Source organism: Cuculus canorus, chromosome 6, assembly GCF_017976375.1.
Source record: "Cuculus canorus isolate bCucCan1 chromosome 6, bCucCan1.pri, whole genome shotgun sequence".
Taxonomy (NCBI): domain Eukaryota; kingdom Metazoa; phylum Chordata; class Aves; order Cuculiformes; family Cuculidae; genus Cuculus; species Cuculus canorus.
The window spans coordinates 31,253,893-31,276,531 of record NC_071406.1 but is presented as its reverse complement, the minus strand read 5'-3'; the positions used below and the strand labels follow the sequence as shown (position 1 = coordinate 31,276,531).

The window sequence follows — 22,639 nt, the reverse complement described above, 5'->3', positions numbered from 1 at the left end:
ACGGCCCCGCCCCGGGCGCAGGGAGGGCGGCCGCGCCCCGCGCATGCGGGAGAGCCCCCGGCGCCGCGCACTCAGGTTCCGGGGCCGCCGCTTCCAGAACTTTCTGGAGCGCCCGCGTTCCCCGGGGTCAAAGTTGAGCGGCCCCGGGGGCGGGGAACGCGGGGCGGCGGGAGGGACCCCCGGAGGCTGCGGAGGGGCTGAGGCGGCGCGGCGCGGCGCGGCCCGGGGCGGGGCGCGCATGCGCGGTGACGGTGACCTTCTGCTCGTGCGCCGCGCGGTCACTCGGTGGCGGGACTCGCAGCAGCAGCAGCGATGGTGAGTGGCCCCGGGCGCTCCCGAGGGGACGGAGGATGGGGTGGGGGGGCTCTGCTCTGCCGGCCTCTGCCCCGCCGGCTCCCCGGTGGCTGCCCGGAGCGCTCCCCTGGCTGGGCCAGGGCTGCCTGCGGGGCCGTGTCGCGGAGCGCACGGCTTTCTCCGTGCTCGTTAGTGCAGGCCCTGCTCCTCCTTTCGCAGCGGAGCGCTCTGTCCTTGCGATCCCTTGTGTTTGTTAAAGCTTACTGTAAAATGCTGGCGGCGCCGCGCGCGGCTGCTCATGTCTGCTGAATGCAGGGCAGCTCTGGTGGTCACGGCGCGAAACCGGCCATAGAAACATAGAATGGTTTGGGTTGAAAGGAGTCTGAAAGCTCATCCAGTTCCACTGCCCCCGCCACGGGCACGGACATGCCCCCCTGGATCAGGCCGCCCGAGGCTCTGGCGATTTTCCTTTCTGTGGCAGTGAGGGAGGCGTGCGCGTCTTTTTCGGGGCGCCTTTTGTTCTTGTTCTGCCTGTGCTGCTGTTCTCTCTCCATTTTAAACCGTGTAAGCACGTGGGCGAGTGTCAGTGAAGGCTGCACTGCGTGTCAGGCCCTCCTTTCTGGTCGTTTCCATCAGCGTGGGCTCCGGGTCGCTGTCTCCATGTGCCTTGGCGGAGCGCCATAGGTTTTCCTTCTCAATCTAATCAAGTTTGTTCTTCCTGACCCCTGATTGGTGGGATTCAGTGCTTGCCTTTATCTAGTACTTGGCAGGTAGATAACTAGATTTGCGGATTCTGGGATGCAGTAGTAGGTAGTTGCACAATAAAAACCCAAACCACAAAACATCCAACCAAAAACCTGTGTAATCCTTAAGCAGAGGCAGATATTGAAATGGTTGGGGTTTAGAAGGACGTCAATCTTCTTATTTTTAAGGGCTTAAACCTGTAGTTTCTAGTAAAGCTGTGGTCTGTGTAGAAGTCGACACAAGTAACCACCTGTCACTTTGGACGTCGCCCTTTGGAGGCTGTAAATCACCTTGTGAATGCTAAGGCTTGAAAGTACCTGAAGACACTGATGTAGGATACCTGGCCTGACTTTGCTTCTTTGTGCTGAAGCACTCCACTACACAAATAAAAATGCAAATATCCCAGAAGTCCTTAATCATCATGTCTGGTTGCGCACTGAATAAGTATAGTTCCCATAAGCAATAGTTATGCTCACGATGCTACAGTCACAAAGTGTTTGGGGTTAAAAGCCTGGGAGCTTTTCAGCCAAAGGAGGCAGCTGATCTGCTGGTGGTTTATCCCCCCTCGGGAGGACATCTTACAGCTGCTTTGTCTGGATTGCACTGCGTCTGCTAGTGTCTTTGGCAACTTCTGATGCAATCAAAGGTGCTGCATGTTTGCTACTATTAAAAATAAATGCTTTGCAGGTTTCTTAAACTATTCATTTCTCTCAAAAGAGAAATCCCTATGATTTTTGTTAACTCTTTTCATTGCAATTTTTTATGTTTTAATGTTCCTCTTATTACAATGTATGCTTACTTCCACAGGCAGGAAAAGCATTTAGGAAGTTCCTTCCCCTCTTTGATCGTGTTCTAGTTGAACGCTGTGCGGCTGAGACAGTAACCAAAGGAGGCATCATGATTCCAGAAAAAGCTCAAGGGAAAGTGCTACAAGCAACAGTTGTAGCAGTTGGATCCGGAGCCAGAGGAAAGGTAAGTATCCTGAAGCATCACATCTGAGTAGAGTAGTAATGGTGTGGTGGTAGCTGGAAAGTTATTGTAAAGAAGGGATGGCTGCAGTGTAAAGTTATTGATGGCTCACAGAAATGGATGACGGCGACGACTAAAGGTGGAAGTACAACTTCAGTGAGGAGGTGGAAAGCTCGAGTTCTCCTGATTGGCACTGGCCTTGAATTCCAACATTCTTTTACAATAGTGATGTCCATTTTGGTGGGGTTTTTTTTGTTTGCATTTTGGGCAGGATCCCAGAATGCGGTATTTGCTGCCTTGTGGTGTGGAGAATATCATTGTCCTTGAGGACTAAGCCAGGCTTACTGGTCAAAAGAAAATCTAGAATCAAAATAAATGTTAAATAATTAGTTAGTTTTTCATGTTGAACATGTGTCTGGGATGATTAAAAAAGTCAGTCTTCACAAATTTACAGTGGCTGTGGACTTTAGTATCAGAAGGGGTTTTTTTCCCCATCAAAGTAGTGCTCAGTTAGGAGCAATAGTGGAAAATAGGTTAAATTTCAACTCGGGCATGTTGGCTCAGAGGTTCTTTTTACTGCAAGTCCCTCCGTATATATCATGCTGGTTTGCATGGATATCTGCTTTTTAAGTTTTGTGTTCTGAACCAGTGCTAATATTTGACTAACATGCTGGTATTTATAATGCAAAAGTAAACTTTATCAGGTGTTTCTAAACAACTGGTTTGCCAGCAAGAGTGACCAGCTAATCAAAGTAACCAAGATGGGAAGGTACTTCTAAGTGGCACTTGGAGAAATTAGCCTTGGCTATAGAATATGGAAATGGACTTTCTCCCTTCATTTTAGAAGTGGTTTTCATGGCCTGACGCTTACTTTCTCAGATTTCTTGGGTATTTTATTCTTAAAGTGGAGTCCTGCTCAGTATCTCAAGAGAAGACCTCACCAACTGTATTGACACTCAAAACTAAGTAAAAATTAATTATATTGAGAAAATCCCTGCAGTTCTGCTGTCTAGACGTCACAGGACTTAAGTTCTTGAGAATTGACTGGTATCCTTTTCTTCCTAGCAAACCTGTATATTCTAGATCCGCAATACGACGAAAATACAGAGTTGTGATTTCCTAAATGCTTTATCTGTGGATAGGTCATTGTAGCTTGGAGGAATTCCATTACATCTGTCTATATTGTGGAAAACTAAGAATTTCTTTTTTTTCTTCCAGAATGGTGATGTCCAGCCAGTGAGTGTAAAAGTTGGTGAAAAGGTTTTGCTACCAGAATATGGTGGTACCAAGATTGTAATAGAAGATAAGGTGAGTTTCCCAACTTCGTGATTGCAAATTAAGTTGGTTCCCAAAATGTCATACTGCCGGTGATAAAAACTGTAGTTACTCCTTAGGATTAGCAGCATGCAAGTTGGTATTCTAGTGGTGGCAACTGAATCCAGCCAGCTTCTGGTACTGGGAGTATTTGCTGCTTCCACCCCTGCATGAAAAGGAAGTAACCACGGAAACCTGTGGCCTGACCTTTGCTGGATGGACAAAGTGGCTCCATATGCCAGGAATATAGTAGGGGGGAGGCTTTGAGATTACTAGGGGTATCCTGCTTTTGTCAGGGAAAGTTTGCAGAATTGTCTTGTAACAGTGTAACTTGGTAGCTCTTCTAAAGAGTACCTTATGACCAACAAAAAAATCTCTTCCAAGGAGTGAAGAGGCAGAGCTAGTGATGCTTTGCTCACTTTCAGCTTTGTACTTTGTGCCTGTGGTAGCCTTGATTTCAAAACCAGACAGTATTTGCGAAAGAACTGATATGACGGGCACTAATGTTTCTTTTCTTTGCAGGACTACTACTTGTTTAGAGACGGTGACATCCTTGGGAAATATGTGGACTAAACTTGTTGCAGTATCAGTCATCCATTCCACTAAAACGCTGAAGTTTTTTTTCATCATGTAAATAATGTCCTTTATTTTATAACAAGCAGGTACTGAGTCTCTGGAATAACACATTCTCGCTGTAACGGTGGAACACAAATAAAAATATGTATAGTCAGAAATCTGTTGCTCTTGCTTGAGTTCCGTTGAGCAGTGAAATTCAAATGATCACCGACCAGCCTTAATTATTCCAAACAGGATCATTTTGTATCCTTATCTCTGTACTGAGATTGTGAAGGTCTTTACAATAAACTTCTGAAACTATTCAACTTCTGTCTCAGTTTCTGCTATTTCTCAGTGAAACTGAGTCTCAGTTGTGTAATGAGCTCATCTTGCTGAAACAACTTACTTGTAGTAACACATAATCATTCCTAAGCCTGTATGAAGTTGGGAGAGGAGTTTAAAATGGTTATCGCACAGATACAGGGATGAAGGGGGCCTTCAGCTATCTCTCTTGCACATTGAACTTAAGATAACATGTTTTCTTAATTCTGTTTCTCCTGGCAATAGCTGAGACAGTGGTACACTGGAAGAACGATGCACAGACCCCACCCCCGTGCTGCAAACAGCCTCTCCAGCTGCAGGCGGCTGGGTATTAGTCATACCTGGGCTAGACCGAAGTCATCCAGCTCAATTACGGTGTTGTTTTCTTACTTATCTGTCACTGAATTTTGCCAATAGAGAACAAATAACTTCCCTCCAGAAGTTGATCAGGCAGAATTGGGGCTGATGCTGATCTTAAAGGAAATTTTTATAACGCTGAAGCAACAGTTCTGCTTATTTCTGACCACCCTGTCTGGCCTTGGAAAAGGATTCAAGGTTAGTGATGTAGCAGTGCGCAAATCCATAGTTGATAGCATGTTCCCAAAGATGCCTTTGGCCTTGGTGTGCATCTGGGCTGGCGCAGTCTGAGAACACAGAGTGCCTTAAAATGCTTTGCTATAGTCTTAACATGAAATAAATATACTGTCTCTAGTGAAACATTAATAGCAGTAGTTAAGTGGTACTAATTTCTCATTTCACTCAAGCTGTTCAAAATCAGCATTGCTGATGTGCTATGAGTCTTATTTTCTCCTGGAGATGACAGGAAAAGACTAATGAATATATCTCAGAACCTCAGTAGCTGCTGTGGGGGACTTCAGCTTTGGTGTACTCTGAAACACAGCGTATTTTCTGCTAGGGTTTTTAGGTCCTTCCTCTTCACAGCTAAACTTCAACACCAAGGTGAGCTGGGGCACTTTTTTTCCTAGATGCCAGTTATCACCCAGCTGCTCTCTTTGGAGCTGCAGTGACAATCATTGCTGTAACATCTTCCCACGTTCGTCGGGGTGCTGTTTGTTGGCGGGTGACCACCTTCCTACTTTGGAGCTGTAGGCAAATGAGGCACAAGTTATGTTATTCAAGTGATTTCACTCCCACTGAACTAACAGGGAAGATGCTATAAAAAAGACCCATGTTTTAGTACAAAAGCCCTGCTTCCTGTAATCTGCCTTACTGCAGTTTTACTTCAGCAGTAACAGCAGTGCACTTTTCAGCTGAATCTTGAGATTCTCATACTACAGGTATCTTGAAAGACAATCAGTCATGTCATGAGACCCAAACTCATTGAGAAGCTTTATCTTCCATGACAGCAAGCATGACTTTATCTTGCGTCATAAGTTAGGTGTTCTGGTGTAGTCACATGCCATAGAGAGGAAGGTATTTACCATGTTTACAAACTACTTAATGGAAACTGGACCCCATTTCAGACAGAAAAAAAACACAGAAGGAATCAGCTCCCAACAGAGAAATGCTTAGGCCTAACATTTCAGCAATTCTTCCAAGACATGAATTACACAGGACCCCAGCTCACAGCAAACGAAGCGACATTTGCAGCTCCTGTTTGTGAGGACTCGCCACATGCTGTCTGTATTCCTCGGCCAAGGCAACACCACTGTCCCAGCCCACTCCCCAGCAGGATGACACTGAACTGGCACTGCAGTGCTGCCGAGCTCGTGCCATACAAGTTGCTTCCCCCTGACCCTACATCCAGCCCAAGCTTTCAGCCCCAGCAGATTTGCAGCAGCTTGAGGAGATGCTTGTTTAATAAAATGTTCAGCATGGCTGTATCTACCAGCATTCACATAAATGGTTAAAAACTAAGGTCACATTTTGCTGACAACTTTCATGTAAGTAAGTGATTTATGGATGTGGGGGTAAAGAAAGCATTCCTGGACCTACTCATTTGGAGGACACACTTGAGCAGCAGATAGATCAATAGAATATTTTATTCTTCAGTGAGGTTATCACTGCAAGCAAGGACAAGATGACTACGCACCCAAGGTGATCCGTCTGGTGTTACTGTTTTTTAGCTCATGATTCCATGCCAAATCCTGTAATGCTCAGGTGCTATAGGGGATGACAGAATCAATCACAAAGGCTGTTTCTTTGCTATGCTGTTCCTGGAGGAATGTAGACTGCTTTATCCCACTGTTTCCTAGACTATTTAAAAGTCTCAGTTCTGGCAAATACATAACGTGTTGCCCTACCCGCTTTTTGAGGGGGATGTGGTCCTTCTCAGCCTTTCCTCAGGCTGTCTGAATCACAAGGAAACAAGATGGGCTCCATCTACTTTTGCTGCTTGCTTTCTTAACACTTTGGAACAGCTTCTGTGAGCAGCAGCTATACTGTTTTCAGAAAACTCATCCTGGTTATGTTATACTGCCATAGTAAGAAAAGGATGAAACTGTTATACACGAGTAGGGAAGAAAGGGAGCCAGGTCCCCAACAGCAGGGGAATAGTCAATAAGATTTTGGACAAATAGTCCACTTTCCACTCTTGAAGGTCATGAGGCAATGAGGATCAAGCATAAACCAAAAAAAATGAAATTACTGTTTATCAGAGCTTGTTTAAAACCAACTTGAAATCAAAGAAAATAAAAATAATGAGCAGGCTCCGGGAATAGGGGGTTAACTATCAAGGTACAACACGAGAGACCCACAGACTTCCACATCTTCATCAAGAAACACCGCAGATTTCTTCCCTTGTTCTGCAAACCCATGAGCCAGTTGCAGATTGACCTAAGAGATATATACTCCCCTGAGAGGTATTTCTCCACAGCCAGATATATTTGCATTTTAGAAGCAAGATGTCCATGAAATAAAAGTCAGGGACAAATGGAAATGTCAGATCCCCAGCTCTTCTGTGCTTTAGATATCAATTAAACCTTGAATATGATGCTAGAAAAAGGGAAAAAAACAAAACAAACAAGCTGCTGCATTTCAAAGCATTTAAATAGCCAGAACTTCTTTTATTTTGGGGCTGGCTAATCATAATATCAATCTTGTAAAAAATTAATATTGTATTACAGCTGATCCAATTAAGTAATAGGAGATTTGTACCCTTCATTCTAATGCAGCAGTTTCTCCTAGCGTTATTAACCTTTTCACGGTGTCTTTCACAAACTACTAGAAGAGACGAGTTTCCCTGTGCCCCTCAAAGAGCTGACATCTCTGGGGCAGGAATGTGGACCAGGAGTAAAAGAGTAACTAATACAAACTGAACCCAGGTCTCTACAGCTAGGAATGACACTTCTGTGTTACAGTGTAATGCTAAGGGACCTGCCTGGTCAGTGTAGGCTCATGGTTAGCTGGGGGCATGCACCCTGGTAGGGGACCACCCTGTTACCTATTTCTCATTGTTCGCACACTGCTCAGCTTCCAGATCTAACCTGACCTGCAGAACAAGGCAAGATCCTGCTCATGGCATTGCCCAACCCAAGTGACTGATCCAAATGCACTTTGCTTTCTGATGGAGAAATCTAACTAGAGATTTGTCAACATTTTCAATCCAGAAACGCTTCACATTGTCTCGCTCCCATTGGGCAGAAGGTGGAGGGCTACCTTCTGGATGGGGAAGCACCCATTATTTACAGCAAATAATTCAGCGAGGGGGCAAGCTACACCTAGTGTTCACTCTGTAATGCAGTGGAACTGAGGGACAGCATCAGTTACCAATGTTCTCCACTTCTCAGGAAACAATACACATATGCAACCATTTATTTATTGATTGTATAAAAGGAGGTATCTGGTCTCTGCCTTGTTGCTCCATCATTCTTGCTCACAGACAGAAGCAATTCACCCTTACCTATTCTGTGCTTTTATCATTTGTTCTTTTGAAACAGAGCAACTTGCAGATAATTTTCTTCCTGCTTATCTTGCAGAAATAATATGAGACACTCTAGTCTTCCAAAATGTCTGTTTGCTAGAACAGGGACCCACTTATCAGCCAACTATAAGCTAACAGTGTGTTTGTAATGTTTTCTCCCCAAACAGCATCAACAAATGTAACTCCTGACTCAGTAAACCTTGAAACCCAAGGTAACACTATCCTGTCTACACAGCAGTTTCTGACCTCTGCACTCCAAACTCATCAGTCAGTCCATCCTGCCTTTAACACCTAGAAAGGCTTTGAACCTGCTTTGTTTGAGGTATTCAGCCCCAAAGCACTGTCGTTGGGAGGTGTATTAAATGAATTATTCTTAGCATTAACAACTATCTACCTTTCATAAAGGGCTTGCGAGTGTTCTTAAAGAATCCATCCCCTCATGGGTTCTATTGCACAAAGGTCACAGACTTGCTGTGCTGTTCAGGTAGCAGCTGTGCAGAGAAGGACTTGGGGGTGCTGGTGGATGAGAAGCTCAATGTGAGCCGGCAATGTGCACTCACAGCCCAGAAGGCCAAACCTATCCTGGGCTGCATCAAAAGAGGCATGGCCAGCAGGTTGAGGGAGGAGATTCTGCCCCTCTACTCCTCTCTTATGAGACCTCATCTGGAGTACTGTGTCCAGTTCTGGAATCCCCAATGTAAGAAGGATATGGAACTGTTAGAATGGGTCCAGAGGAGGATGATCAGAGGGCTGGAGCACCTCTGCTACAAGGACAGGCTGAGAAAGTTGGACTTGTTCAGCCTGGAGAAGAGAAGGCTCTGAGGAGACCTTATAGGGACCTTCCAGTACCTGAGGAGGCTACAAGAAAGCTGGGGAGGGGCTGTTCACAAAGGCTTGTGGTGATAAGACTAGGGTAAAGGGGTATAAACTGGAGAGGGGCAGATTTAGACTAGACATAAGGAGTAATCTTCACTATGATAGTGGTGAGGTACTGGAACAGGTTGCCGAGAGAAGTCATGGATGTCCCATCCCTGGAGGTGTTCAAGGCCAGGTTGGATGAGGCCTTGGGCAGCCTGATCTAGTGGGACGCGTCTGTGCCCATGGCAGGGACTTGGAAAGGTCTTTAAGGTCCCTTCTAACCCAAACTATTCTATAATTCTATGACTCGCACAGGGCAGGTGAGGGCTGACCCTGTGGGGCAGCTGGTACTGATGGGACAGAGGCTGATGAAATGGGATGAAACCTGAAGAATGCACTTCCTCAACACCCCCTTGGCCTGTGACCTCTGTACACTTTGTCCCACTAGACCAGCAGCTCTGCCTGCTGCTGTGATTCTGGGCTCCCCTGTGGCTCCTGGGGTGCTGTCCTACATGGGCATCCACATGATGGGAAAAGGATGGAGGGAGGGAAAAGAATAGGGTGGAGGGAAGAGGGGGAAGGGGGCGGGAAGGAAGGAGGGGAAGGAAGGGGGGGAAGGAAAGGGGGGGGAAGGAAAGGGGGGGGAAGGAAAGGGGGGGAAGGAAAGGGGGGAAGGAAAGGAGGGGGGAAGGAAAGAAGGGGGAAGGAAGGACGAGGGGGAAGGGGAAGAAGGGGAGGAAGGGGGGGAAGAGGGGCGAAGGAGGGGGGAAGGGAGAGGGGAAGGGGGAAGGAGAGGGGGAAGCAGGGAGGGGGGGAAGGGGCAGGAAGTTATGGGGAGAGGAGAAGTAGAGAGGGGAGAGCAGGGGAAGGAAAGGGCAAGGAAAGGGAAAACGGGGGAGAGGGAAGGGGAGGAAGAAAGGGAATGGGGAGGAGGAAAGGGAATGGGGAGGGAAAGGAAGGGGGAGGGCCGAAGCCGCCCCGCCGCCTCTCGCGAGGAACCCGCGGGCGGCTGTTCCCCCTTGTGCCGATGTCCCCCCCCCCCCGCAATGGCTGTTCCCCTTGCGGCTGTCCCCCCTCCGCCACTGTTTCCCCCTTCCAGTTGCCCCCCCTCCTCCCCCCGAGGGTGCGCTCCCTTCGGGGCTGTTCCCCCGGCGGCTGTTCCCCCCCGTGTCTGTCCGCCCCCCGCGGCTCTTCCCGCTTCGAATTAGCCCCCCCCGCAGCTGGTCCCCGCTCCGGCCTGCCTCCCCACCGGCCGCTCTGCGCATGCGCGGCCCCGCCCGCCGCCGCCGCTATATCCGGGTCCCGGGGGCGCTATGGTCATGGCGGAGGGCACGGCCGTGCTGAGGCGGAACCGCCCGGGCACCAAGGCCCAGGTGGGGCAGGGACGAGGAACGGGGACTCGACGGGGCCGGGGAGACCGGGACGGCGCTGGGGAGGCTGGGGGGACCGGGGGGACCGGAAGAACGGGGCCCTCGGGTCGCCGGGCCGGCGCTTTCGTGCGGTGATGCGCGGTTTCGGGCCCTGCGGGACAAAAAGGACATTGAGGTGCTGGAGCGCGTCCCGAGGGTAGGGCTGGAGAGCGGAGCTGGTGGAGCTGGAGAACAAGAGCTGTGAGAGGCCACTGAGGGGTCTGGGGAGGTTTTACCTGGAGAAGAAGAGGCTGAGGGGAGACCTCTTCGTTGTCCGCGGCTCCCTGACAGGAGGGGGTCGAGAGGGGGTTCTGGGCTCCTCGCCAAGTGACAGCAATGGGACAATACTTAACGGCCTTAGTCTGCACCAGGGCAGGTCCAAATTGGACATCAGGAAAAAATTCTTCACCACAACGATTTTAGGGTACTGGAAAGGCTGCCCAGGGAGGTGGTGGAGTCCCTGTCCCTGAAAGTGCTTAGGGATATGGTTTAGTAGCAGACAGGGGCGGTTGGACTCGGTGATCTGAAAGGTCTTTTCCAACCAAATAATCTATGGTACCTTCATAAAATCACCACTGAGTTTGCCTGCACAAAATCCACAACTGTTCAAGGCAAATCACAGCAATTAAACAAAAAGGCCTGGGTCACTGAAATAAGTTAAAGAAGATGTTGTCATTTTAAAAGAAAACATCATTTATCAAAATGATATATTGTCAACATCAAAAGTGCTGTAGAGGAATTAAGTGTTTCAGACACACAGAGCACAGAACCGGGAGCCAGAAATCCTGGGCTTTAGTCTAATTCTGTCAGTAATGCCTTGTGCAACATCTGGTGGATCCTATTGCTTCTTTACACCTCAGTTATTCTTATGTGGAACTGACTGCTCACTTTTCCTTCTGGCAAAGGAGAGACACTAAGGCCTGTACGGAATTGCTTTCCGAATGAGACATATAAACTTGCATCATGTTTTGTTGGTTGTGTTCCAAGGCTGAGCTCAAAACACAGTCATTTGAAGTTGTAGATGACAAAGGTACCATTTGCACATGGCCTTTCTCTGAGACTATTTAAGGCAAAAACACATGCATGGGGGGAGGGGCCAGCAGTGCCAGCAAGTACTTGGGCTGAGGGCGAGTCCTGCCTGCCAGGCAGCCCCCAGGGTGCGGGACAGCCTGGTGCCTGTCTGAGTGTTGTGGTTGTTAAAATCCTGGCTGCCCCATCTGCCAGATGCAATCGTGGTGGGGCTGTGGAGAGAGGCGCCTGCTGGTGTTCCACATCGTCAGGTAGTGGTTTCTGGGCTGCTCCTCCTGGGGGAGAAACCTCTTGCCCTTGTACAACCCCTGTCTCTCTGGGAAGGGGACCCATCAGCTGTCACTTTGCTGCTCCCCATCAAAGCGAGAGAGATTCAGTTCTGGGCTTTCAAGGTTGTCTTGCAAAGGTAGAGCTCAAACACGTAAGCAATGTTGTTGAGATCGCCTCAGCAGTGTAATCTCCCATGAAGCCTTCATCCCAGACCTTTTCACTCTGCTTCTGTGAGGAGAGCTCGTGGTCAGAGATGGTGCAGTGTGGTAGGAAAAGGCATTTCCTCCTTCTCCTCATAACATGCATAGATAAAATGATAACACAGCCCTGTGTTATTTAATTCCATACATGTTTAATCTGTAAAGGAAACAGAATGTTGCATGCCTTCTGTTTGTTAAATTTTGGGTGTTCTGGAAAATAATAAACTGAACATAGACCTAGATGTGGTCAAATATTATAAGGTATATTATAAAGTTAATGTACATTGAAGAATTTTGTAGGGAGTGCAGTGATTGGACGAGGGCTAATGGTTTTAAGCTAAAAGAGAGAAGACTTAGATTAGATATTGGGAAGAATTTTTTTATTGTGAGGGTGCTGAGGCACTGGCCCAGGTTGCCTGGAGAAGATGTGGCTGTCCCATCCCTGGAGGTGTTCAAGGTCAAGTTGTATGAGGCTTTGAGCACCATGATCCAGTGGGAGGTGTCAATGCCAGTGGCATGGGGTGGAACTGGATGAACTTTAAGGTCCAGTCTGACCCAAACCATTCTATGATTCTGTATAGTGATGTAATCATACAATTTATTTTGTATCTGTATTTAAATTTTAATTTTGGATGACTCTGGTATGGATTGCTATTCAGCATGTAAATACAATTACTTACTGATATTCCTACAGTGGGTATTCACTCCTTTCTCCTGAGAAGCCTGTATTCTCTCAGGAACAGATTGCTAAGCTTTACAGTTGGTGTATTTTCATTGAGCCATTGCTAGGGTGTCTATGGGAGACTGATGTGCCATAACTCTGCATAAGAAGAGGAAGTAGCACTAGATTTTAGATGTAAAAAATGCAAAGTAAGAAAATGCCTGTGTCTGGGACCATCATAGTTGAGATATCACTGGATGAGGATTGCTGTGGAACACTGCAGCTCAGCTGGATCTGAGGTGAAACTTGAGGAATGTTTTATCATTAAAGATACTAAACACTTGGATTAGCAGAGCCGATAACCATCCAGTTATGCTGCATACTGACCATACCAAGAGGATGCAGCATCAAGTTAAGGCAGTGCTGTGTTATTTTATCTTGGTTTGGAGATGTTTCCCATAGTGTGTTATTAGTAGAATGAATATACTGGGATTTTTAGTTTAGTAATAATTGTATAGTGTTAGTCTCTACAGACCCCTCTTCTTCCTTATTCTTACGTGACCTAACATGTAAAATGGGCACTGTAGACAGATATTCCATTTCAAAAATACAGGCTATTTAGGTGTTACAGCAAGATGGGGGCAAGAGACGATGTTCATAGTATGCCATCACATGGAACTTTCATTTGATTTACTTCTCTGACATTAGGAGCATAAGTCCCATTTCACCCTGTTTTGGCCAAGATTCTGTGCTGCTTCTGTTAAGGTGTAGCTTCCTGGAACTGTACAAACTACCTCTACATTAATTTTCCTGCATGTTCAAGCTTGTTGTAGGTTGTGCAATTTTATTGTTAAATTGGTTTAAACTTTTTTAACAGGATTTCTACAATTGGCCTGATGAATCCTTTGAAGAAATGGACAGTACGTTAGCTGTTCAGCAGGTACTCTTACTTAGGTGAAATGTTGTAAATCGCTTCAGTTTCCCAGATTTTGTATTTTGATAATAAAAGAGGGAACAGAGCATGCTATTTATCTGCTTAGGATGTTGCTGCACAGGAGTGAATTTCTTAAGCACCCTAAACATTAAAAAAAAAAGTAATTATTAATTTTGTATGCAGAAATAACCAGAATTCCCATATCTGACTTAACAAAAATTGATTTAAGAAAATGGTGGGAGTTCCTGTGGGGTTCCTTTGTTTTGAGAAGAATGTTGTAAAAAAGCTGTAAAATTTACCCATTCTTTTACCTTTTTGGGTAATTTTTCAGATCTGGCATTTTTTTGTAACAGCTTTTTTACGCTGCCCATCTATTCTTTAACTTTTGAGTCCATCTTCTTTACTTCTTGAGTAAAGAGAAAAAGTAAGTCTCTCAAAGATGTAATATCCTAACTTCACCGTCTTACTATAATTACCAAAAGATCAATATTTATTTTTTCTTTCTCTTCCTAGTATATTCAGCAAAACATAAGGGCAGACTGTTCCAACATTGATAAGATTCTTGAACCTCCTGAAGGCCAGGATGAAGGTGTGTGGAAGTATGAACATTTGAGGTAAGAATCCATCATTTGTCAGTGTAGCGTCCGGATTACAAGTTCTGTTCATTGATAGTGCCAGCAAGTGTTTTTTGATAGGATGGATCAAAAGTAACTTAAACGAAACTCATTAATTCTACTATTACATATTTTTATGCTTTAGTATTTATTATTTTCTGAATTCCTTGTTCTCTCTGAAGATTTGTGATGTGCTCTGATCTACAACTACAAAAGTTGTACTGGCATGTTTTGAAAACAGTTGTGAATTTCCACAGCACTTTCTCCCAGTATCATCAGCTCTTCAGCTCACTAACTGGGAATATGATTTCCCTCCCTCCAGATGCTCCCAGTGCCTTTTCTGGAACTTGCAGGGAAGCAGGCTTTTGCTGGGAAAGCAAGAGTCCCTGCATCTTACAGTTCTTTTTTGAGTTGTAAGGAAACTCAAAACCTGTTCTTCTCTCCGTTGGCTTTATGCATCATAAAAACATGTTCAGCCTGGCTAGCTTTTGCTTGAATGACTCGTCACTGAACACTTGTCACTTTTGGAAACTTTATTCAGATTTCTCTTGTAGGGTGGAGGGCTGAATTCTCTTAAGATAAAGGATGCACTTGCAGGTTCATTCTAGTGAACACAGGATTTCTGGAAGTCTCACTCTGTTAGTGATCTGTGGTGGGACTTTAGCCACTTAGCTGATAAGGAGGAATTATACCTTGGAAAGGTGGAATGATCCAACTGAATGAATTTAAAACTTACACTCTGAAGAAATTAATTTTCTTGAAGTGTCTGGGTTTTTTTAATGTATATTTGTGAAATTTTCCATAACAAAATTGGTATCTTAAACCATTCACTAAATTATTTGTTAAGCTCAGCCTCTACTGTCAGGGAAGAATTAAAATATAATTGCTTTGCTGAGTAAAAAAAAATATGCTGCTATGAATTCTGTTTCTCTTGGCTTTTGATCTTTTTTACTGTGTGTTAATTTCTAGCCTGTTGCCGTTTAGGTGTGACATCAGCTGGAATTATTTGGTGGTATTCTTTAAATAGGATTTTTTTAATGTTCTGATGTATTTTTTCTACTTTACAAGAACCATTTTAAAAAATGTTAAGAGATCTGTGAAGAAGACCTGAACTCATAACCTTGTTTTGAATCGGATGTTGCCAGTGGGAGAACAAATTGTTGATTTTGATGCTGCTGTGTCCAAATTTTTTTTTTTTTTTAGACAGTTCTGCCTTGAGCTCAATGGACTGGCTGTCAAGCTTCAGGTAATTTTTTCCTGGATATTTTTATATCATATCAGGGGAGGGACTTGTTTTTTGTTGTAAGATGCAGAGTTTGCAGAGCTTGCTTCTAAATTTGTACACATAGAGTTAAGCAGTGGCTTGAGGTAAGAGATTTTTAGGGTTTTAAAGATCTGAAAAGATGAGCTCACTTTTAGCTGGTGTGGTTTTCATAACTGAACAATTGCTCTAACAGAGTGAATGTCACCCGGACACATGTACTCAGATGACAGCGACCGAACAATGGATTTTCCTTTGTGCAGCTCATAAAACTCCCAAAGAGGTATGGATGTATTTTGGAAGACTGAGCCCATTGATGTGGGATTTTCTTTCACAGCTCGTATGTTCTTGGGGAGACCATTGTAGCTGGCTTTCTGGTGTAACTGAGCACTTCTGTGTGCTAAGAATATCACTTGAGGTTTCCTTCTTTCCTATTCTGTAGTGGCTTACAGAAGAATGGGATGAGGTAGGAAGGAGCTGCTTTTTACCACAGTGTTAGAGAGTTAGCACGTCCCTTTTTTCTTAAATTTGTATTGAGACAGCCTGAAACTCAAAAGAAAAAAGTCTTTGTTTAACTGAAAGAAGAGTACATGCTGAGAAAAGACTATCCTCTTCAAGCTTTGGCATTGATCCATAACACTGGGCATGTGAGCCTGATGCTCTGGAAGTGACCACATAGCCACACTCTCAGGGAAGTTACTCCGAAAAGGTAGTGGAGTCGTAACAATACTGTATGTCGAGTGCATTATCCACATAGCAGGAGCTGGTCTCCCCATGTCCAATTATTTAAATGTTGCTCACATCTCCTCTTGAACTACTTGATATGTATTTTATTCTTGCCTTCAGAAGCTGTTTCTGTGTTGCTATTGCTTCTGGAAATAGTGCAGTGTGTCACATCTATCTTTGTATTACACCTTCTAGACTAAGGTATTGGTTCTTCTTAACCTTATCCTTTTTGTCCTGTAAGGCTTTGTTTGTTTTTTTTTCCGTTTCTTGAAATGCCTTGCTCTACCTCTGAAGGCCAACTGCTTTCCCACTCCCTCCTTTAACTGGAGACCTTCAGGCTGCTTTTTATCTCTGAACACACCACACATCATTCATCTACTGTTTTTCATGTTGATAACAGCTACCAGCTAATGGTCATAGTGGGTGATGCAACTTTGAACTGGAATGTGCAATTGAGAAGTTGTCTTTCTGAAATTTGGGAATGGCAAATCAGGCAAACATTCCTGCTCTCTCAGCCTGTCTCAGTTCATCTTTATTTTCTTCCCTTTCCTCTGTGTGTACTTGATTGCAGAGCCAGGGCTTGGCTTGTACCTGTAGCTATGCTGATCATTTTGTTTTTCTTTGACAAGGTAAAAAGCATTGATACTTAGGTGCAGGTCTGGTGTGTTTTTTTTTTGTTTTGGTTGAGTTTTTTCTTGATAAAGTGTTAACTTGACTGTGTGGGAAACAAATGAACTATGAGTTAGCCATTGTCTTTACTTTCAGTCTACTTCCAGTTTGTGTTCTTATTATACAGCTTTACTTACAAAGGTGCATAAGATTCACTACTTAGGTGTAATCACATTTCCATAGTAATTTTTTTTCTTTAAGTAATTTAAAGAGGTTGTAAAACAGAGGAAAGAAATGGTTCATTAAGGAGGAAACTTACTTAGACCTTCAGAGAAGCCACATTAAACTTCTGGGAATAAAAATGAACAGTGAAGTTAAAACCTTCAGGAAACATAATAGAAATGTTTGTCTTTAAACAAGTTATATGACGGTGTCATGCATGCACTTGTATATGTGCTCACTCACTGTCTGTTTTTGTAGTGTCCTGCTATAGACTACACCAGGCACACACTTGATGGAGCTGCGTGTCTTCTGAATAGCAATAAATATTTCCCTAGCAGGTAAAAATACTTTCTCCTGGGAGGAGGGAGGGAGGAAATAGGTGGCACTGAAACACTCACAAGGTACATCGAAAGGTGTGACATTTTTCATGGGCTGCCACTGAAGATACAGAAAATCTTCCAGCGTGTGTCACTTGGTATAGCTAGTGTCACATTTAAGCCAAGAAAGAATTCCTGTCAAGTCAAATAGTTGGCTGTTTACTGGAGGTAACAGGTGCTTTTTAGGTGGAAACTGTTTTACTAATACTTGGTGTTATGGGGCTTCCCCTGGAGTAGTGCCAGCCTGAATAACAGGGTGGCCTTTAGGGAGTTGCTGTGACTGAAAGGACTGAAACTCTACAGCACTGAAAGGCTCCAGAAGCCAACACCAATCTGCTGTGGGACACCAGTGACCACAGAAGATGGAGACTGAGTGTACTCAATGGGCACCCTGTGTGTTGGGTCATGGACACCTAATGGGAGGAGTAAAAATTGTGCTTGTCCGGAAATCCGGTATCGGCGAGGAGGTACAAGTAGAAGGCTTTTTCCTGTTGCCCATCAATGCTAGAAATGAGAAATCCAGCCCCTATCCAAATAATTGATAATATTTAACTACAGGCAAAACTTTTCTTGTAGCCAGAGTACAGTTTTTTAATGTGGAGTATGCAGCAATGTTTTTTCTTTTCCTTCCAAAAATAAGCAGTTTCAGACAGAGATATGTGCAATACTGAAGTCTAAATTTCATATGCAGTTATATATAGTATAGTTTAAGAGTCAGAATTCACGTCAAGATCATGTGTCTCAGTAGTCATTTCAGTAGACCTGTTTTATAACCTTTCTCCTGGTGCTTACAGGGTTAGCATAAAGGAATCCTCAGTAGCCAAATTAGGATCAGTGTGCCGAAGGATTTACAGAATATTTTCACATGCTTATTTTCATCACCGGCAGATATTTGATGAATATGAAGTAAGTAGTTTCAAACTGCATCTTGTAAGAAGGGCATTTACTGAAGTTATAGCTGTAGCGTAATTGTATTACACGTTTTCTTTTAGTCCTGCCAGCCCATTTGAATTCAAGTGAGGCATTGATTAGAGCAGATTACAGTTTTATAGGAACTGAAATACTGTTATACATACATACATGTTAATGAAAATTAACTTATGTAATTAGTTTGCCCATTTATGTTTACTCTTCATTTGGATAAAAGGTCAGAATTTGAGAGGTTTCATACAAGCAACTCAAATTCATCTCATTTTAAAGATTCTTGAATGTGTTCAAACACTTGGTGTAGTTAGTACTGCATGTGTGTGGGTTTCCTGTTTGTTTGTTACACAACAGTTAAGGAATTACAATTGAAAAATAAAAAGAAACAGAGTAACTGGTGGCAGCTTGTGCCCCTCCAGTGGTTTCTTTTTTTTTTTTTTTTAATTTCTACTTTTTGATTTTAATAGCTAGAAAGGAGATGAGGGGTGTGGCTGTGTGTAAAAGGAAACCTTTGCCAAATCCTCCTTGAGGTTGCTGGAACAGCTGTGGAAGGGTTGTGCCCCATTCCACATGAGGTAGTGTGTGTTGGGAGGAGTTTCACCATACCTTAAAAGGTTCTGTTGGGAGTGGAGCAGGACTACATTGATATTTGAATATATTATTTTCTGAGTCCTGTTGAGTTGAGGTGTGACTTAAGCCTGAACTTCATCAGGGTTGATTGCAGTAACTATAAACCAGCAGCAAAGGAGAGGTTTAAAAGAAATAATATGAATCTAAGCATTACTACTTTTTTCTGAGACTTGTCAATCTAATGAGGCAATTACATATAAGCAGGTATTTCTAGTATGTTCTCCTCAATTGTTTAAAATATTCCTTCGGTATATATTGTCTTCTTCCCCTTTTTTCATCTCCAGAATGAAACTTTCTTGTGTCACCGGTTCACTAAGTTTGTGATGAAGTATAATCTGATGTCCAAGGATAACCTGATTGTACCGATTTTGGAAGAAGAAGTGCAAAATTCAGTGTCAGGGGAGAGCGAGGCGTGATGGGAATGGCAGTACAGAAGCCTGTACTGAGTATAAACAAAAAATTATGTACTGTATATATAATTTTAGACACTTCAATCACATACCCTCCTAGCTTTGTTTAGTATACACCTTTTGTATGCTGTGTGCATCGCCTTTTAATATGGGAAATACTTTAAGTTATTCATGAGCTGTATATTCATTGATGTGGCACTCATGGTTTTTAAATAAAAGTAGTAGTATCTGTTTATAATGCCTGTTAATAAAAGAATTTACAGTTCTCTAAAATTGCTGCTAAACAATCATTGAATCACAATCCTGAAGCTGTGTCTGATTGGGTGGGAAAAAGTGAGATTAAGATTTCACAGCAAGCCATTTTTAATGCAGTAGCTGTAGTCACTCCTAGTTCAAATATTATCACCTTAAACATATAATTCTGCAGGAATCATCTTGCAATGTAGTTTATTCCTAATTTAGCTTTTATTTTTTTAAGATGGCTTTGAAGATTTACTCTTGGATGTGCATATTCCTGTGTGTGTATATCCAGACACTAATAGGAGCTGTAGTATAGTAATACCAAAAGGATAACTTCACTACGATATTGATCATCTGTATTCTTGATACCCATCTAACATACTTTCTGGACTTGCCTTTTTGTTAACAGTGGAGGTTTGTGCACAGCAGGCGCCGGGGCCTGTCCTGTCAAGGCAGACAATTCTGCTGTCCTGTGCACAGCTTCTCTGAAGAGTAACTGTTGCAGAAAAGTCAGTGGCTTATCCCTGTGCAGATGTATGGCAACTGCTTACCTCACATGAGTATTCCTGTCACACTAAGTAACATGCTAGCATGGTCCTTGCTTGCATTCCTAGTAAAAGCAGTCTAAGTACTTGAAATATTGAGCCTGATTCTGTGCAAGAGTTAATCCCATTTTCAACATACGTTGATTTCTTTTTCTTCCTTCACCTGAATTATAACCTTTGACAGATTCAGATTCACGTTTCTGTTCCCCATCAGATGTTTATTTCAAGTTGTGTTTGCAGATTTGCAATAACTGACAAGTTCCATGAGTGCTGCTTAATAGTGTTACGTCTAGAATGATAGAATTAAATGTTTTAGAGATGAATATAGCAGACATACTGCTAATCGTACATGAATGCAGGGTGTAAAATCATTAGCAGTGTTCCTGTGTTAAATGGATTTTGCTCGGCTGTTTAAGAACTTGGCTGGTTGTTTCTCTCTGGGGCTGCCAGGAGCCCTCTTCATTGCTGTAAGCAGGTCAGAAGGGGCTACTCGGTGAGTTTCTGTAACCTACACTTCATTTTCTACATTATACTTACTGGGAAAGAAGGGAAACCACCTATTTTTAATAAGTCTCTTTTCATAATACTCTAAACATGCCTTAAATCCTGTTTCTTTATGAGTCAAGCACACCTCAAGCACCTGTACCACCTGGATGTAAAGGGAATTTGACCCATGAGAAAGCAACCTAATCTGGAGTTCCTCCCCACCTGTATTCTCCATCAGCTCTGCTGGGCTCCTGCCAGTCACTGTATTTAACTCGCAGCAGGGCCATTGTGTGAGATGTCCAACTGAAAGCAGTGTTAGTTACTGTCTCTATACAGAGCTGTAACTTGCCTGGTATAGACAAGGTTATGGGATGGCAGCAGCTACCTTGATACTGCAGGAAGGAGGACTGAATGCCGGAGGCGGCAGAGCATCTGCCACAGGCCCATCCATGCGGTGGTGTTGTGGACAGTCCCTGCGCCTTAGCTTGGCGGTGGCGACAGAGAAAGGCAGAAACGTGGAACTGGTGTTGCCAACCACATTTTCCTCTACAAAACTGAAGAAAATGATGTGCTCAGGACTGCATTAAAATATTAAACCTCTTTTCTTCCTCTTATGCTTTAAGAGTTTCACTTCAAAACAAACCTGGGGAAGTTTCAATCAGTTTATTCTCATTCAGATTTTCACTGTCAAGGTGACTTGCTGTACTGAGCTGATTTTAGAGAAGGCCTGAGTGAAACACTGCTTGTATTTTCCCTTGCTATTGTTTACATGAGTACTGTGTACACACGTGCCTGAATGGTCCCATACAACCAGTTAGCCTAAGCAAACCATTGATTTGTCTAATAAATATTAACAGGTTTAATTTACACTCTACGTAACAGGGAAATCAAGACTGTCTTTGAATTATATTGTAAAGGAAAAAAAAAAGGATAAAATTAAACTTTCTTTATCCATACCACCATGTCTGATAAGTTATTCTCATTTTTCATGGGCTCTCAAGAATCCAAGTATCTGAGTGCTTCCAAGAGAAAGTTGAGTGCTCTCCCCTTGCTGCTACAAGGTGCACTGAAATGATGTTTTATTTCTTTTCCCAAAAGCAGAAAAATACAATAGACATTGGTATCTTTAATTCATACCTCAAATTTATAAGTTTCCGATCAGAAAATTCTGGTTCTACAGTTAAGAAAAGGGAGATTCAGAAGAGGACCTTCTGGATACCAAAAGCAGCACATAATGCCCCCAGGTCACAGATGCACGGGCATATTATAAGCAAAGTATAACTCTCACATGACTTTTCCCGTAGACACTGAAGTTTTTGCTGATGTTTAGCTTAGCATATCTTGTAACAAGTCAGCTGCAGCGGTTCTGCTACTTTCCTTTTTAAGACTTTCATTCTCTCTGATGTTGTCATAGTTTATTTGCTTTAATGGATCAGAACATGACACCAGATCAGCTCCTGTAAACCACTTTGTCTCTTACAAGTTAGGCTTACCTGAGGTCAGGAACACGCACTTGATCATCCCAGTCTTTTCAATTCTGGTACAGGAAGTTGGCTTTGAAAAATCTAAACCCCACCTAACACTGTTCTCTAAACGGAGCCCTTGGGAATCAGCGAGACAGCAACCTGCACTTCTTACCTTCAGAAGATCGATAGCCTAAGAACAAGGAAAACCTAATCAGTTTTTAGTAGCTGGTTGCAAGCCTAACAGGCTTTGCCTCGTGAGCTGTATGGACGTACAGACAGACTGCAGAAAAGTAATTGCAGGCTGAGGAAAGGCATATATGGATCTAATCCATTTAATGTCCGTGTGAGACAACCAGAATAAAGAAACTGGTAGATGATTTGCTAAGCGCTTTTAATGGTGAGAAATTTCTTATCAGAAATATAGACGAGATCTTGGCTTTACAAAAACAAGCCAGTATGTTACAGAGCAGAAACACAGAAGTGAAGCAGCAGTTAATTGTCACAACAGTTTATTTACAGACCTGGTCTGCAAGCAAGGCACAGAATTCTTTTACAGTGGACACTTTGTCCATGCTTGTAAACACTAGAGAAGCGTTTCCAGACAACTTGAGAATCAGAAAATATAGAGAGGTTTTTGCGGAGGTTCATGAGCAGCACTGGTTGCCTTCTATCTCTGTCCTTTCTAATA

General features: G+C 43.6%; 1 protein-coding gene across 2 annotated transcripts; it reads left to right on the top strand.

Annotated features, from left to right (window-relative positions):
- Positions 1-164: 164 nt before the first annotated feature.
- HSPE1 (heat shock protein family E (Hsp10) member 1) lies at positions 165-21,442 on the top strand. Of its 2 annotated transcripts, XM_054070123.1 has the most exons (8): positions 10,190-10,311; positions 13,385-13,447; positions 13,955-14,055; positions 15,259-15,301; positions 15,513-15,599; positions 17,132-17,211; positions 18,045-18,156; positions 19,089-21,442. In XM_054070123.1, the coding sequence occupies exons 1-8, from the start codon at positions 10,252-10,254 to the stop codon at positions 19,218-19,220; spliced, it is 678 nt and encodes a 225-aa protein (XP_053926098.1). In that variant the 5' UTR covers positions 10,190-10,251; the 3' UTR covers positions 19,221-21,442. The 2 variants fall into 2 exon arrangements, with proteins under 2 accessions (XP_053926099.1, XP_053926098.1); XM_054070124.1 differs by lacking the exons at positions 10,190-10,311; positions 13,385-13,447; positions 13,955-14,055; ... (3 more) ...; positions 18,045-18,156; positions 19,089-21,442 and adding exons at positions 165-315; positions 1,846-2,010; positions 3,226-3,315; positions 3,844-4,202.
- The last annotated feature ends 1,197 nt before the right edge of the window (positions 21,443-22,639 follow it).

What these genes read in the sequence shown, in the direction of transcription:
- HSPE1 (XM_054070123.1), top strand. Translation starts at nt 10,252, where the DNA reads ATGGTCATGGCGGAGGGCACGGCCGTGCTGAGGCGGAACCGCCCGGGC. An exon ending in CTCATAAAACTCCCAAAGAG is followed by an intron (nt 15,600 to 17,131) that starts GTATGGATGTAT and finishes CTGTTTTTGTAG; the next exon opens with TGTCCTGCTATAGACTACAC. An exon ending in AATAAATATTTCCCTAGCAG is followed by an intron (nt 17,212 to 18,044) that starts GTAAAAATACTT and finishes TGGTGCTTACAG; the next exon opens with GGTTAGCATAAAGGAATCCT.